The sequence below is a fragment of the Ursus maritimus genome, unplaced genomic scaffold (genome assembly GCF_017311325.1).
Source record: "Ursus maritimus isolate PB19 unplaced genomic scaffold, ASM1731132v1 scaffold_5, whole genome shotgun sequence".
Taxonomy (NCBI): domain Eukaryota; kingdom Metazoa; phylum Chordata; class Mammalia; order Carnivora; family Ursidae; genus Ursus; species Ursus maritimus.
The window spans coordinates 28,844,385-28,862,997 of NW_024426663.1; the positions used below are offsets into that span (position 1 = coordinate 28,844,385).

At 36.0% G+C, this 18,613-nt stretch overlaps 1 protein-coding gene across 3 annotated transcripts in view; it reads right to left on the bottom strand.

Annotated features, from left to right (window-relative positions):
* SCAMP1 (secretory carrier membrane protein 1) overlaps positions 1–18,613 on the bottom strand; it is a 139,677-nt gene that overhangs the window by 42,338 nt on the left and 78,726 nt on the right. For all 3 annotated transcript variants that reach the window (XM_040622151.1, XM_040622150.1, XM_040622152.1), the window contains exon 7: positions 2,411–2,512. In XM_040622151.1, the coding sequence (XP_040478085.1) occupies positions 2,411–2,512 (102 nt within the window). The remainder of the gene's footprint in view (positions 1–2,410; positions 2,513–18,613) is intronic.

The window sequence follows — 18,613 nt, forward strand, 5'->3', positions numbered from 1 at the left end:
CCCAAAACGCTGGGATCACGCCCTGACCGAAGGCAGACGCTTAACGACTGCGCCACCCAGGCGCCCCCTGATGCTGTTTTAAATCCCTATTTTGCAGATGAGCATCTGAGTCAGAGATATTCACTAACTTGCTCGAAGTCACACAGCTAATAAATGGCATAGTCTGAATTCAAATCCAACACTAAGTACCAGAGCCTTAAGTGTGTACCACCAGATTTTACTTTTTTTTAAGCATATGAACTCATTATTATTTTCAGTTTTCAAAATCTGCTTAATTATGGAAGAAAATATTTGCAAACTGTATATACAAACAACAATTAGCATCCAGAATATATGAAGAACTTTCAAAGCTAAAGGGTTAGAAAAAAAACAAAAGACATGAAAAGGTGTTTCACCAAGAGGATATAAAGAGGCAAATAATCACATGAAAAGATGTTCAATATCATGAGTCACTGGAGAAACAGAAGCTTAAAACCTCAGTGAGACATCACTATACATCTATCAGAATAAAATTTTAAAAAGTGACAACACCAGTTCTGGTCAGGACATGGAGGCTGAGTCACTCAAACATTGTTGGTGGGAATGTAACATGGCAGAGCCGTTCTGGAAAAGTCTGTTAGTTTCTTAAAAATGACTAAATACACGACTTCCATATGAACCAACAATTATACTCTTGGATATTTATCACAGAGAAGTAAAAATGGATGTTCACACAAAATTTGTTCACATTTACAGAGTTAAGCTTTATTTATAATAGCCTAAAACTAGAAACAGTCCAGAGTCCCTCAACTGGTGAATGATTAAACAAACTGTGGTACAGCTACAGTTTTACTCAGGAATAAAAACGAACGAACTACTGATACACACAAAGACCTAGATGAATCTCCGGAGAACTATGCCAAGCACAAAAAGACAAAACTTACATACCCTGTGATTCCATTTATATAACATTCTTGAAATGACAAAATAATAGAAATGATGAACAGATTTGTGGCTGCTGGGGTTAAGAAGGAAATGAGGACAGGAAGGAAGTGAATGTGCTATGAAAGGGCAACATGAGAGTTCCTCTGGTGATGGAAATGTTCTTTATCTTTACTCTGTCGATGTCAAGACCCTGGTTTTGATATTACGCCATGATTTTGCAAGATGCTACTAATGGAAAAAACTGGGTAATCAGTATTATTTCTTATAACTATGTGAATCTGCAATTAACTCAAAATAAACAATATAAATTTTTAATTTTTTAAAAGTCTGCTGAAGCACATGAGGTCTAAATATCTTCGAACACGTCATCCTATACGCTCCCTCACTAGCAGGCTCCCGTGCTATGCAGCCACTACACAATGTTATGCTCGTTTTTAACATTTTTTTCCAAATTTGTGCTAAAGAGCAAAAGAAATTACTTCAATTTCATAAGAACAAAAAAACTTGTGCTGTTAACATAAGCAGTATATTTTTTAATTAAACATTTAAAACATTTCCTTTCCCTCATATGCCAAAGACTAAATACACTATTTGAAATGATAATGTACAGTTTTTCTTTCAGAACTGTTTTAAAGTATCCAAATAAATTCTCTGCATGTATGCATGACCATTAGAGGATCCACAAAGCTACCTATAGTTGTCTGATTGCCAGTCTCCACTCTGATTCAGAACTAGCACACTAAATTTAAGCCCTCAGTACACCCTAGTTACATGCTTAGTTTTTGTAAACACTGCAGCAAAGTTGCCTTGTACATGCTTTTGCTTATAAGAATTCAACTGTATGCAACTCCATTATAATAGAAGAGAGGGAGGGATAATTTTAGAGATGTGTACTCTTCTGCCCACCATTTCATTCAAGGAATGTTTGCTCCAAAGTGTATGAAGAGAGATACTAATCTGCCATTATCTCCTAGCCTGAGTCTAAATCATTTCAGTTTCTGAGGGTCTCCCACAGAGTAAGCACTGTAGTGATCCCATTTTTCAAGGATAAGTGTCCATGTGCATATGTATTTGTGTGTGTATGGAAATATGGGTCTCTATACCTAAAATAGTGCTTTACACATAATAGATACCCTTTTTTTTAAAGTCCCAGAAGTTCTTTTCTCTCCCTTCCACAATCCTTGGCCCAGCTATTTGACCACTTCTCAGTATCCTTTTCACTCTTCCTCTTAGTGCCCGTTATATACACATTTCATTTAAACTAAATACAATATGCTGTTTTTAAAAATGGCAATGTAATTTTCAGTAGAATAGTTTGCCCAAAGGTTATGCTTTGACATTTCTTAAATTGCATTTTTTTACTATTTTTACATTTGTTTACTTTTGCTAATCTGGCTTTTCTATGTTAACTATTTTTAGGAAGCCAAAATTATGGAGATACTAGATAAACAGATGAAAACTAGAGTAATTAAAGTAAATGACTTACCAGTTGCCCCAATTATGAAATCCTGCAGCTTGGAGTACATGTACAGCAAACTGACAAATATAGACGAAGAAGAATACAAAGAATCTGAATGAACTGTCACTCCTTTAAAAAAAAGGGAGGGGGAAGAAGAGGATAGTGTCATTTTTCTCAATACCTTTATATTCACCTGAAGAAAGACATTCAAACACTGAGACATAAAAATATTTTTAAAAATACCACTGGCAACTACTTGAGGCTATCAAGATAATGTATGTGAACCCTTTCCCCAGATACTCAATGACATTTTAACTCCAACCTCATTTTCTGTCCTCTCACTTTTCAACTGTATCACAAACATCTTGGCAAAAAAAGTTCTTGTTTTCTTTTAAATTATTGAACAGTTTCATTGGGTTTAATTGATATACAATAAACTGCAACTATTTTGAATACACAATCTGATAAGGTTTGATGTATATACCCATACATCTATTTCAATCAAAATAGTAAGCACTTCCCAAAAGTCTCCTTGTGCACCTCGATAATCCCTCCCTCTTCATCCTACCCACTGCTTTCTGCCACGACAGTTTTCATATTTTAGAATTTTAAATAAATGAGATCATACAGTATTCACTTTCTCGTCTGCTCTCTTTCACTCAGCACAATTATTCTGAGATTCACTCGTTCGGTTGAGTGCATCAAGCGTTCATTCCTTTTCACTGAGTAGTAGTCCACCGTACAGACGCACTACAGTCTGCCAATTCATTCACCTACTGATAGTAAAAAACTAGAAACGACCTAAAAGTCTATTACAAATAAAGGTGCTATTAACATTCCTCTATTAGTCTTCACATGAGAACTTTCCTTTTCTCTTGGGTAACTACCTAAAAGTAGAATGGCTAGATCACATGATAGGTATATGTTTAATTTTTTAAGAAACTGCCAAACTGTTTTCCAAAGGGGTTATTCTATTTCATAGTCACGGTGCCACTGTAGGAGTATGCCAGTTCCTCCACAGCTCACCAACACTTGGTATGGTCAGTCCTTTAAATTTTAGCCATTCTAGTAGGTATATAATACTATCTCATTTGGTTTGAATTTGCATTTTCCTCATAGCTAATGTTGAGCACTTTTTCATTGTCTTTTGCCATCCATCTTCCTTTTGTGGTGAATTATTAAAATCATGATCTCAGCCAAAACCAACAGTCAGACACTTAACCAACTGTGCCACCCAGGTGCCCCGCTAACGTTCTCTCTTTTCTAAGTTTACTGGGTATTTTCATGAGTGATTGAGTGTTGTATTTTGTCAAATGCTTCTTCTACATAATCATATGGTTTTTCTATTTTAATTTATAATATGGTGAATTATGCTAATTAATTTTTAAATGTTAAACCAGCCTTGAATTCCTGGAAAAGCTCTATGCACTTGATTAGGACATGGTATCCTTTTAACATATTATTGGATTTGATTTATTTGGCAAGATTTTCAACCATCCCAAATTTACTCCATTTTCTTTTCATCACAGTGACCATTCCAACCCCAAAACACATTTTTCAAGGCCCTTAACATTTCAATGTTCTCAGTCTCAACATAAAACTGTTTCTTTCACCAGAGATGAAAACAGAAGCCACAGAAATAAACCTCAACTTTCTTCTCCATATAATGACTTTCCAAGTTTATATATATACCAACCTTCCTTACTGCTTATCTGTGAGGAGGCGGTATCACTCATTTCAAAATTAACACTTGCATAAAAATCTTCAGTCCATCATTCTAGTTCCTCTGGAGCACTCTACTTAAGTAGTTACTTATCTCTTCCCCTAACGTGTCTTCAGTTCTTCTACTAGGATCTTCCCAGTGTATAAACACATAGTTCTCATCTTCGACTAGCCTTCCTTTAGCCCTATCTCCGCTGCTAAGCTTCCACCTACTTGATCTCCCTCCTTCCCATCAGTAAGAAGTCTTGATTTCCTCTACTTCCCTCTTCTCATTCACTTCTTAACCCACTGTAACTTGGCCTTTCCTCACCTATTCCTCCAGAGGTACTTCAAAGTCATGGGCAATCTATGAATTTCCAAACCAAATTTTCTTGTCTCTCCTTATTTTGTTGTTGGGTTTTTTTTTAATGGAATCTGACACTCTTTGACCTTGGCTTCTATAATATCACTCACTTCTACTTCTGTTTCTTCTTTAAATCTAGATTGCTTCTCAGTCTCTCATTTCAAGATCCACCTTCATGTCATAATGTAAAACTGTCTTTACAGGAGTGCTCCTTAGGTGATGCTTGTACCTTCTAATGTTTGACCCACCAGGAAGAGGATGAAATCCAAATAATGTGACCCAGCATACATACACACACACACACACACACACACACACACACACACACACACACACATCTTCATAACAGAAACTGGAAACATGTCTTGCTATCTCAATGCTTTTACTTACACTGTGTCTAAAATGGCCAATACAGTCCTCTTTTTTGTCTGGCAAACATGTACTCAGCTTTTAAGATGAGTCACTAAGTCTACCCCACACTAAAACAGAGGACAATTAAGCTCTACCCCTTAGCAAGCATAGAATCCACAATTATTTGGAATTCTGTATGTAAGATTTGTCCTTTCAGGGGCGCCTGGGTGGCATAGCGGTTAAGCATCTGCCTTCGGCTCAGGGCGTGATCCCCGTGTTATGGGATTGAGCCCCACATCAGGCTCCTCTGCTATGAGCTGCTTCTTCCTCTCCCATTCTCCCTGCTGTGTTCCCTTCTCTCGCTGGCTGTCTCTATCTCTGTCGAATAAATAAATAAAATCTTTAAAAAAAAAAAAAGATTTGTCCTTTCAGCTCCATCTGTTTATTCATCATTTGTTTCTATCAGTATGGACTCATGGATATTTATTTTATTCTTTAGGTTAAAATTAAACATTATCATTATTTTGTTGCTAAAACTGTTCCAGCTTTAGCCTTTTAGAATCTATTTGCTTAAGCACTTGATCTCTGCTCATTTTGTATTTTCCTTGCTTTAGATTCAGCCATTTCTCCAAAGTACAAAAAAGCAGATTTTAATAGTTCATGAATAATGTTTTCTGTATTAGATTAAAATCGAATGGTCCCACCTTTCACAGTAATTTATCAGTAATATATTATGCCAAAGTTGGTATTACTTACTGACCATAAAACTTAGAAAACTTAACCAACAAAAAAACAAGCAATAAAAAGTTCGCTATATAAAATGCAATTTTTTTAATACCAAATAGAAACCCCATGTATGCTTCATTTCTCCAGGCTAATACTTGGTAAACTATGCCACTTCTAATAAATCAATTTTTTTACTCTTTTCAAATAGGTACTCCTAAAATATATTTGTTTCCCTATCCCTTTAGTAGAAAAAGATCCTAACTTATAATTTTCTTGTTCCTGTTTGAGTTTTTACTTCATTACCTGTGTACCAAGAAACCATATTATCAAAATGGTTAAAATTATATATGGAATATATACTCTGAATAAGAGCTTCCTACATAATGTCTAAAGGCTTCACAACAGCTACTTCAGTTCCCTAAGAAGGATCTTTCTTCGTTCCAAACTCACAGATATATTCTAGAAGCTGCAATTGCCTAATAACAACCTCTAGTTAAGAAATCTATTAGAAAATACATAATATTTTAAGTCCTACTAAAGAAGTCCTACTAAAAAGCAAGTATTTTCAAAATATTGCTTTCAGATAAAAATTGAAGAATGTTAAAAATGGTTCACCTGCCCCTTTTAAATGTACAGTTAGCACATATGAAAGTAAAGTTAGCATACTAAATCGATCAAATAGAAACCCCAAAGTCTTTGAAACCCATTTGGTCTACATCTACTTTTTGAACAGGCTAGATACCTTTCTCAGTTTATCTTGTTTGCTTTATGTGATTAACCAATTTTTCTGTTTGTGGACAAAGAGACAGTAAAATTCATTTCACTGTACACCTACCATGTAAATATAAATGATTATTTTAAAAGACTTCAAATTTCTCTGAGATATAAACTCATTAGATAACTACCTGAACTCTTACCTCCAAGAGTACACAAATCTTTTTCTATACAATCTATCCAAATTATTTCAAACGCAAAATTAGATTCAAATTTTTAAAAGTTTGCCTCATTTTTCAAAAAGATTTGACAGAAGGGAAAGCAAGTGAGAGAAAGTGAGAGTAGGAGGAGAGGCAGAAGGGGAGGGAGAGAAAGAGGAGAGAGAGAAGCCTAAGCGGATTCCCTGCTGAGCACAGAGCCCGATGCAATGCAGGGCTCTCGATCCCACAACCCTGAGACCACAACAGAAGCTTAAATCAAGAGGCAGACGCTCAACCCACTGAACCACCCAGGTGCCCCAGGTTGCCTCATTTTTAACTATACAAGCAGTCACTGAAAATATAGCTCTTTGTATCAAAGTGACACAAAAACATGTGAATCTGACTATCCTGTGAAAACAATTTTACAATATGGGATTACATTCCCTCCCCAAATCCTAAAAATTATTAAAAATTTATATGCAAAAAATTGAGCTAATCACAGTGTTAAAAAGTATATTAAATATAAATAACCTCCCATATACTGAAAAGAGGTAAACTCTGTAAAGTGTAAATTAACAAATTTGACCAATACAATCATCACATGAATAGCAAGTTCATTTGAGATGCTTGAGGGAAAAGCCAGGTAAGGCTGCCAGAAGACACCCAGATGGAGGGCTGCAAAGGGACAGAGCCAAAATGAGAAGAAGTCCAGGAGAAAAAAACATCATCAGGGGTGTAGAGGACTTCTATTGGCATCCAGAACCAAAAGGGGTAGGTCTTGTATATAGGAAAAGATTAGTAAATAAACTGTTTAAATAAGCCAGCTTGTATATAGCTATTTTAAGCCAAAGAAGAAAAAGTACAAATATACTTGAAAAAAATGCTATTTATTTAAGCTAAGCAGTTTTAAATTGTAATCTGCCTCAGTTTATAATCAAGTATTTATGGTATTGTGAATATGTTTTCATAATAAACCCACGTACATAATCTATTTCCTCATCAGAATCAATAAATAAATAATAAACGCTCTACTACTGGCCAACCTAGCTCTTCCAGATCAAAGTCTACTAGAAACTGAATCTCAAATAAGCCAGTTAGTTTTGGCTGTCTTCAAATAATACACTGCCAAGTTACAACATACCTTTTTGGTTTTTTTTAAGATGTATTTATTTGAGAGCAAGCTAGCGAGCAGGGGAGGGGCAGAGGGAGAGAAGAGAATCCCAAGCAGAATCCCCACTGAATGCAGAGCCCAATCACAAGGCTCAATCCCACAACCCATGAGATCACAACCTGAGCTGAAACCAAGAGCCAGACACTCAACCAACTGAGCCACTCAGGAGCCCCAGAGAGACAGAATCTTAAGCAGGCTCCACACCCAGTGCAGAGCCCCACATAGGGCTCAATTTCACAACCCTGAGATCATGACCTGAGCCAATTTTCACAACCCTGAGATCATGACCTGAGCCAAAATCAAGAGTCAGACGCTTAACCAACTAGACCACCCAGGTGCCCTGTTACAATACCTTAAAACAAAAAAATTCTCCCCTAAATTTTCATAAAAGTTCTCAGAAAATAGATTTATATGATCTTAAAAGTTTATTTCACATTACCTATCAGTATCAGAGATATTAATTACAACTACAGTTTGGGGAAGCAGAGAAGAAAAGGTATCTCAGCATTTCAAAAGAGCTAACAAAAATTTTACATTTGTAAAATGTATAAGGGAGCTCCCATGATAAGGGAGCACAGCACAACTTAACTAAAATACTAAACATATTACGTTCAGTAACTTGGCATAGGAGTCAAGAGCATGTAGCTTTAGACAGACTTCGGTTTGACCAAAAGTCTCCCATTAAAAGTTGTGTAACTTCAAGCAAAATCTAAGCCTAAATCTAAGATTTTCTATTTACAAAATGGGAGTAACAGTGGAATCTACTTTTTTATGGATGGAACAGATGTAAAGGGCTTAGCAGGGAATGTACAGGCACACAGTAAGTAACCAATAAATGTTATCTGGTACCTCTACTACACTAGTACAATACTACACTGAAACAGTTTTGTTCACAGAATATTTTGCTTACACAAGTGGTATTTGGCCTCTGACAAGATCCTGAGCATTTCTGGGACATGGCTGGTAACTTCATTACTACTAAGAGAACAAAGTGATACATAAAATTCTTACTGATGTAAACATTACAATAAAAAGGAACCTACAAAGGTACAGCTACTTTCCTTGTCTTAGTCACTTTGGGATGTAACCCCTTTTCCTTCTAACAATTTTGTGCTGAAATCAATTCTTTCTCCAAGAACAGGTGTTCCACAGATAAGCTTTAAAAGGAAACAGCACAAACCCACCCAAATTGTGCATAAAATTTTGCATATGTGTATTTTTTTTAAAAAGAGAACTCAAAAATTTTAGATTCATAATGGAGTCTGTTACATAAAAACCATTAAAAAACCACTCACTAGATTATTCTAAATGAAAAAGCATAGGACTGGGATGAAAGAGACCTTGACCCCTAGACTGTCTTCCTCCCGTCTATGCTATGCCAAAAGCAGAGACGCATAATAAAAGGTTCACATGTAATGAAATTTTAAACCTAGACCTGGGTTCAAGGTCTATATCCTCTACACTTAACACTCTATCCTCTACACTTAACTGACTCTGTAGTTTTTAATAACAGCTAACATTTATTGAACATTATGTGTCAGTGACCATGGCAAACACGTGCATTATCCATTTAATGTTTACAATACCCGCTGTGAGGTAGGCAATAACACGGACTCCATTTTACTGATGAATAAACAGATTTAGAGAGGCTAAGTGATCCAAATGCAGAGCTGGTGACAGAAATGCTGAGACTCGTCTGTGTGTCTACAAAGCTAATGTTTTTAACCATGGGATAAATCTATCCCTAGGCTATTATTTCAATTCCATTTTGCCCAAGAAAGCCAATTATCTATCAATAGAATACCACTCTCTAAATTAACTTCAAATGCTCAATGTAGTGTTTTCTATATAAAGGGAGATTATAAATTTTCTTTCCATTTGTAATAATTTAAGTTCTTTAAAATACTCCTTTTTAAGAAGAATCAGGGAGGTTATGACTGACAAAATACTATTTTGTAGCTAATCAGAAAATAAGGAGTGGAACTTACTAAAACTTTTACTTGATTAAGCAAAAATTTTCCAAACAACTAAAATCTCACAACTGAATTGCCATTCAGTTTAGAAAGCATAAACAGCTAAAATCATCCAGGAGTCAACCACTTAAATAACTTAATGCCTATAGTCCTATTATTTCCACACTACAAGTTCCCTAACTACTTAATCTACTTTGAAATACCCTTTTATCCACTCAACTATTTCCTTAAATGTTCACATATACTTAAATTCTAAATCAACTATCTTATTTCATTTTTCAAGTTAGTAAGTATGTACTGCTTATTACTTATAGTAAAATGCCATAGAGAAAAATAATATATCTCATGGAGTATTACCAAAAACAAATAACTTTTATTAAATAAACTAAAAACTTTATCACCAATATCAGTTCATCTTGAATTTCTTATTAAAGGGGTTTTACTTACTTTAACATATATTATGTATGTTACAGATACATTACATATGTATTTATATACACATAAGTAAATATATGCACATGTATCATTCTGCTCTGTTCTATATCTAAACTACTCTTAACTATACCATATATAAGTGTCCCTTACTTACCTGTTTTTGCCATTCAAGGAATAATGCTACTCACCTTATTTGTGTTTTCTTTTATTATCACGTGTGTGCAAAATAACCAGCTAAGAGAACAAAGAATCTAGAACTAACTGATCAAAAGATATTTTAAAAACATTTGTCTCATCAACCTTAAATTATTTCCATATGTACTGAAAACCTCTACCATTGTAAAGTGCTAGGGATTTTAAAACTCTACAGCTAACACTGCCTTCTGCATCTCAGCTGGTATATAAGAGGCACATTTGAAAGTACACTTGACCCTTGCACAACACAGGTTTGAACTGTGTAGACCCACTTAAACATGGATTTTTTTCAATAAATGTTTTGGAATTTTTTTTTGGAGATTTGGAACAATGTGAAAACATTCACAAACCACATTGCCTAGAAATATGAAAAAAAGAAAAAGGTCATGAACACAACTATATGTAGATACTAAACTATTTTGCATATTTTATGGTAGTAAATGATAAATCTATTATAAAAAGTTATCACAACTTATGCATACAACACCAAGACTGTACATGACACCACTTATAGTCAAGAGACACATAAACAAATGTAAAGATGTGGTACTAAATGATAAATGCATATAATTAACTGTAGTACATACACTGTACTACCGTGATAGTTTCATACCCACCTCCTGTTGCTACTGTGGTGAGCTCAAGTATTGCCAGTACCCACTTAAAATACCATGTGACATTAGTATCTCTGAGTAAGCAGTCCATCTCTCTAGTAAGTTGCACGCTGCAGTAGTAAGTGATGCCTCACATTTCTTGCATATTTTTCATTGTGTTTAGTACAACATAGCAAACCTTGAGTAACACCATGGGACCCATACAAACTGCCTCTATTATGCTGGAAGTGCTTCCAAGAACACAGAAAAGTCATGACATTACAAGAAAAAGTTAAATTGCTTGATATGTACCATAGGTTGAGAGGTCTGCAGCTGAGGTTGCCCATCATTTCAAGATACATGAATCCAGCGTAAGGAATTCATGAAGCCATCACTGCATCTACACGAGCGGATGCAAAGACCTTACATTTTTTGTCTAATACCGTTTTATCTTATACTGAAAATGCAGCTTTTATGTGGGTGTAGGAATGCTATAATAAAGGCATATCTATCTAATATGATCAAGAAGAAGTGAGGTCATCACATGACAACTTAAAGCAAAAGGAAGGTAAAGGATCTAAAGCTGGAAAATTTAATGCTAGCAAAGGATGGTTTGATAACTTTAGAAAAAGGTTTGGCTTAAAAAATGTCAAGGTTGGGGTGCCTGGGTGGCACAGCGGTTAAGTGTCTGCCTTCGGCTCAGGGCGTGATCCCGGCGTTGTGGGATCGAGCCCCACATCGGGCTCCTCTGCTAGGAGCCTGCTTCTTCCTCTCCCACTCCCCCTGCTTGTGCTCCCTCTCTCGCTGGCTGTCTCTCTCTCTGTCATATAAATAAATAAAATCTTTAAAAAAAAAAATGTCAAGGTAACAGGAGAAGCAACTTCTGCCAACCAAGAGACAGCAAAAGAGATCCCAGATGCCATTAAGAAAGTCATTGACAAGAAAGTATTTGCCAGAACAGGTGTTTAAGGCAGATGAAAGTGCCTTATTCAAGAAAAAAAAATGCCACAAAGGGCATTTATTAGTAAGGAAGAGAAGCGAGCACAAGGATTTAAGGGAAGAAGGGATACGCTAACTCTACTGTTTTGTGCAAATGCAGTCAGGTTTATAACCAAGACTGTGCTTATCTATAAAGCTTTTAACCTCCAAGCTTTCAAGGGAAAAGATAAACAAACACCAGTTGCCAATCCTTTGGCTGTACAACAAGAAGGCCCGGACAATGGGAACCCTTCTTCTGAACTGGTTTTACGGATGCTTTGTCCCTGAAATTAGTAAATATAGTATTTCTAATACAGTATTATGAATAGGACTATAATACTGTATGCCAATAAAAATTTCATGATTCATTCATTAGTGCATAGGCTAGGCTACTATAAAGCAACCATACGCTGCTTCCTCAGTATCAATGCATGAATTATTATACCTATAAATAAACATGGATTTCATTTTCATTACCTTTTCATTTTTGATAGCTAGTGTTAGTAATACATAAAACATCTAGAGTGTTTTCTATCATGGAAGACAATATTGATGTATATACTGACAGATGATTCATACCTTGTCTAAGGTCATGTTTCACGCCTAAGAAGGAACTTTCCTATATCTCTCAAATTAAAACCAAAATGTAGTGGGGAAAGGATTCTGCTTAGGATATAGAAAAATGGAAAGAACACTGCTCTCACCATAAGAATAAAACAAAAGCTGGATGATGTGCAAAATCACAGTTGCACTACAACTTACCAAAAGGCAACAAACCAACTAGAATGTAACTCAAGGAGAGACAAGAAACTAGCAGTTATTTACACAGAGCAGACCGTGAATGACAAAATCAGCAAAGAATTCACCAAAAGCTTGTAATGTATTACTGAAGGCTGAAAATTGGCTTGAGGAATGAACCCCTAGGAGCCAAACCACAGAGGAATTCACATCCACCTATAGGCTCTTTTCCATACACTCCCTATGTGCTCAGAAGAAAGCCTGGAGGCAGGCCTCACTCCAGGTACAAGTTTGAGAGAAAGGATCAACAGTACCCGTAAATTCCTCCACCTTTCCTCAAAACAAAACACTGAAGTGGAGGAAGGAGGAGAGCAAACATCATCTTCCTCAGGGCAGGGAAAGAGAGCAGGTAAGGAAAGAGCACAGAAAAAAATATCCTCTAACACTGGAGGAAGGACAGGGGTATGTCAGAGTCCAGACTATTACAGATAACCTACAGAGTGGAGAGGGGGAGGATCACTGGTAAAACTGAACCATCCCATCTTACGCCACCCCAGAGACAAAACCTGCCTAGGACGGAGGATGAATCAGAACAACAAAGAATATCCTCCAGTCTTCAACTAGACCCCTTCCCTCCTACCACTAGGCTAGCAAGCAGAAGCAACAGTTTACTCCATGGAAGAGGAAAAAGAGTGCAGAAAATCCTTCTCTGAAGGACACATATAAAGAGGAGATGTGAAGGAGCAGATGCTAAAAAAATGACTCTGGAAAACCAGGCTTCACTCGAGACATGAGTTAACAAAAGAATTTGAAGTCTGTGAGACACCTAAGGGCAACCATAAAGCATACTAACAAAAAAATCTCCAAACTTTCACTGAATTGCCTGAACTGTCCCCTCCACACAAATACACTAAAAGCCTAGCAACAGAAAAGACATGCCTGTTTCCATACATAAACCTTATTTATCTCAGACTCTATTGTCTTTGAAACATACTCAGTTTTTAATTTTCTTTTCTCTCTCTATTTTTAGGAATTGCTATAGCCAACATGGGGCTCAACTTCATGACCCGAAGATAAAGAGATAACAAGCTTTGTCCAACTGAGCCAGCCAGGTGCCCCGAAACATATCCAGGTTTGGATAAGAAATTGTAAGGTATAAAAAGAAACAAGAAAAAACTGAACATACTGACAAGAGACAAAGCAATCAAAAGAAACTCAGATATAGCTTAGATGTTAGAATTTACAATAACTATGATTAATACATTCAAGACTGAAGTCACAGCGGTGGACAACATGAATGAACAAAAGAAGAATCTCAGCATATATATAAGTTATAAGAAATAACCAAACAGACATGGCAGAAAGAAAAACGTGAAAGCAGACAGAAGAACACCTTTAACAAGCGCATCAACACACTGAAAACAGTTGAGGGTGAACTTGTAGAAATTATACAAAATGAAATGCAGAGATAAAAAAGAGTGAAGAAAAAAGTAACAGGGCACCCAAAAGATGTAGGGCAGTATCAAAGAGTCCAAATTATGTATAGTAAGAATTCTGGAAAAAGAAGAAAAAAAGCAAAACAATTACCTGAAAAATGATGACTGAGAATTTTCCAAAGTTAACAAGAGACTCCAAACCACAGATCCAAGAACATTACGGAACAGTAAGGATACAAACCAAAACACATACGATCACATACACATATGCATACCACACACAATCACATTCAAAATGCCCAGAGCACACCAGGCATAAGACACATTCCAAAAATAATAAGAATAATTACGGAAGACTTATCTGAACATTTACAAGCCAGAACACAAAATGGTGTGTTTCAAGTACTGAATAAACAGAACTGTGAAACAAGAATTATATAACCAGTGAAGGTATCTTTAATAAAATGAATGGAAAATAAAGATTTTTTTCAGACAAAAACTAGATAACTGATTACCAGCAGAACTGTACTGAAAGAAATATAAAAGAGAATTCTTCTAGCAAAATAATTATGATGAGACAGAAAAAGGGAAGGAAATTTTTTTTTAAAAAATGAAAAGCAGAGTGCCTGGGTGGCTCAGGTCATGATCCTGAAGTCCCAGGATTGAGTCCTCCATCAGGCTCTCTGCTCAGCAGGGAGTCTGTTTCACCCTCTGACTCTCCCCCTCTCGTGCTCTTTCTCTCTTTCTCTCTCAAATAAAGAAAATCTTTAAAAAAAAAAAAAATGAAAAGCAAAAATTAGCATTAATGAAGGCAAATACAAAATTTATTTTTCTTCATTTTTAATTCTTCTAATAGAGAAATGATCGTCTGCAGCAAAAATAATAGCAATGTACTATGTGTCCCTAGTATATATAAAAATAAACTATATAACAAAAAGAGCACCAAGGATGAAGTAAGAAAATGAGAGTATACTGTTGGGAGGTGCTTATGTTTTATTTTAACATTATTTTAACACATTATTTTTAACACATCATTATTTTAACACAGATTCAGATTAATTAAAGATGTATATTATAAAAACGCAGTCATCACTAAAAAGAGATGTTGGTAAGAGGTAGAAACAATGAAAAAACATGAAAACATAAAATCTTTTAAAAATAATAAGAATAATAAGAAGGCAAAAATGAATAAGAAACAAAGAACAGACGGAACAAATAGAAAACAGCTCATAAAAAGAGAGATTTTAATCCAACCAGATCAAGTAATGTAAATGACATAAGCACACTAATTAATAAAGAGAGAGATTGTCAACTTGGTTGCAAAACCAAAGCCAACTATATGTTATTTACCAAAAAGAGCTACTTTAAATGTAAACACACTGAAAGGTCAAAAATAACAAAAAAATATATAATATGCAAACATGAATCAAAAGATGGGGTGGTTTTAATAACATCAGATAAAACATTACAGAGGGACATTACATAATGAATGATAAAGAAGTCAAAGCACAAAGAAAACATACCATAAATATGTATCTACCTAACAAGATAGTATCGAACTACATGAAACAAAAACCAATAGAACTAAAAGAAGAAATGGGAAAATCCACAAATAAACTGGAAAATTTCAACCGATCACTCTCAGGAACTAACAAAACGAGTAGACAAAAAATTATTATGGTTACACAAGACTGGAACAACACTGTCCACCAATATGACCACACTTACATTTACACATTCTTCCCATCCATAGCAGAATATACATTCTTTCAAGTGCGCACAAAAAGAGGTGTTTGTTACCCAGTTCTAAAATCCTTAGCACTGCTACTTACTATATGAGTTTTCAAAATAGCTTCTGCACTCAATCTGTCACATATGTTATTTAGGTTGAAAATTAACTCCACACATAGAGTTAGAAAGGGATAACCTTAAGCTCCCTGAAAAAGACCCAAGTGTCTTAACATTACACTTAGAAAAACTATTATGAAATAAGCTGCATAAAAAGTAACAGGTCACTTACTTCTCTATACACTCAACACTCAGCTGGCACAGACCTTTATAATGAAGAGTAAGTTCTTACCTACCTTGGGTAAAAAACTATTTGAGAAATAAGCATTGCTAGTCAATATTCTAAAATAAATTAACCCACTGAGTGGAGACCACTGAAATACCTGGATTCACCACAAATTAAATGATAATGTAAATGTAACAAATTAGGAACAAACACATGAGCCCTATTTAGTCTGAAGACCTAGGTGGGAAATTTCAGCAACTAACAACCCATTCAAAAGCTTGTAAATATTAAACATGACTTGTAGACTTTAAAGTACCATATGTTCACATATGGTAAGAAAATATGATAAACAGTAGGTTCTCCTTGCAGGTACAGAAAGAATATTATCTTTCCATCAGATTAGTTTAATGTCATACTTCACACTCCAGTGTCAAAAAAGAAAAATTCTCAAATAAGACCTAGAATAGCCAAAGCAACCTTTAAAAAGAAAAGGAAAGCTGGAGGCATCAAAAGTCCAGACTTCAAGTTATATTACAAAGCTGCAGTAATCAATACAGTATGGTACTGGCAGAAAAATAGACACACAAATCAACAGAAGAGAAAACCCATAACTATATGGTCAATTAAACTTCCACAGAGCAGGAAAGAATATCCAATGGGAAAAACACAGTCTGTTTAACAAAGAGTGTTGGAAAAACTGGAGAGCAACATGCAAAAGAATGAAACGGGGCCACTTGCTTACACCATACACAAAAATTAATTCAAAATGAATTTAAGACCTAAATTTGAGACCTAAAACCATAAAAATCCTAGAGGAGAACGCAGTAAGTAACCTCTTTGACATTGGGCGTAGCAACTTCCTTCCAGATAGGTCTCCTGAGGCAAGGGAAACAAAAGCGAAAATAAACTACTGGGACTACATCAAGATAAAAAGCTTCTGCATAACTCCTTCTGCTCTACATGTTGTTATGGCTTGAAAGTTGGCCCAAAGAGTCACTCAGCTATTTCTCACTGTTTCTATGGGCACAGGATAAATCTCTGGGGTTCTTCTTACTTGAGCTTTCCATCTTATTGTTGTACTGTTGCTCCTGCCCTGTATTCATCATGGTTTACTGCTCTCTGGAGCCCATCTTTGTTCACTGCCACCTTCTGTGACCCCACCACTATCTTTATGTATTTACACTACTGGTCCTGTCAGCACTGGTACTGTCGGGGGACAAATAGTTCGCTTTCTACTTCTATTAGAAGACTAGCATAACCTCCTGAATTTGGAGGGTGGCCCTATCACTTCCCAAAGCTTGACCTCACCACTAGCCATCATCGTCTGCACGTCTACATCCACAGATTCCTGCCTTCTCCCTCTACAAGGGCAGCTTACTTTCAGCAAAAGAACTCCTCTGAGGGTCTCTAAACATAGGATTCCAGTCCAACTGGTCTTACAGAGAGAAAGGCTTTTATTCCCATAGTCCAGGCTTCAGCAAACTATGACTCAGGGGCCAAACCCACTGTCCTTCCATTTTTGTAAATAAAGCTTTACTGGAACACACACATACACCAAAAAAAAAAAAAAAAAAAAAAGCTTCCTCACAGTGAAGTAAACAATCAACAAAATAAAAGGCAACCTATAGAATGGGAGAAGATATTCGCAAATGACATATCCGATAAAGGGTTAGTATCCAAAATACATAAAGAACTTATAAAACTCAACACCCCAAAAATTAATCCAATTAAAAAACGGCCAGAAGTGGGGTGCCTGGGTGGCTCAGTTGTTAAGCGTCTACCCAGTGTCCTAGGATCGAGCCCCACCTTGGGCTCTCTACTCAACGGGGAGCCTGCTTCTCCCTCTGCCGCTCCCCCTACTTGTGCTCTAACAAAAAAATAAAATCTTAAAAAAAAAAATGGGCAGAAGACATGAACAGACATTCCCCCAAAGAAGATATACAGATGGCCAAAAGACACATAAAAAGATGATCAACATTCCCTGATAAGTATCAGGGAAATGCAAGTCATAACTACAAGGAGGTATCACCTCACACCTGTCAGAATGGTTAAATCAACACCACAAGAAACAATAGGCGCTGGCAAGGATGTGGAGAAAGGGGAATGCTCTTGCACTCTTGGTGGGAATGCAAACTGGCACAACCACTCTAGAAAACGGTATGGAGGTTCCTCAAAAAGTTAAAAATAGAACTACCCTATGATCAAGCAATTACACTACTAGGTATTTACCCAAAGAATACAAAAATACTAATTCAAAGGGACACATGCACCCCAATGTTTATAGAAACATTATCTTCAATAGCTAAATTATGGGAACAGCTCAAGTGTCCTTTAACTGATGAATGGGTAAGGAAGATGTGGTATGTACCCATTCATCAGTTAGTGTAATATTAGTTAGCCATAAAAAAGAATGAAATCTTGCCATTTGCAAAGACAATGGATAGAATTAGAGGGTATAATGCTAAGTGAAATAAGTCAGCCAGAGAAAGACAAATGCCATATGATTTCACTAATATGTGGAATTTAAGAAACAAAAGAGCAAAGGGTAAAAAAAAAAAAAGAGAGAGGGAAACCAAGAAAAACTCTTAACAATAGAGAATAAACTAATGGTTACCAGAGGGGAGGAGGGTGGCTAGGGGAT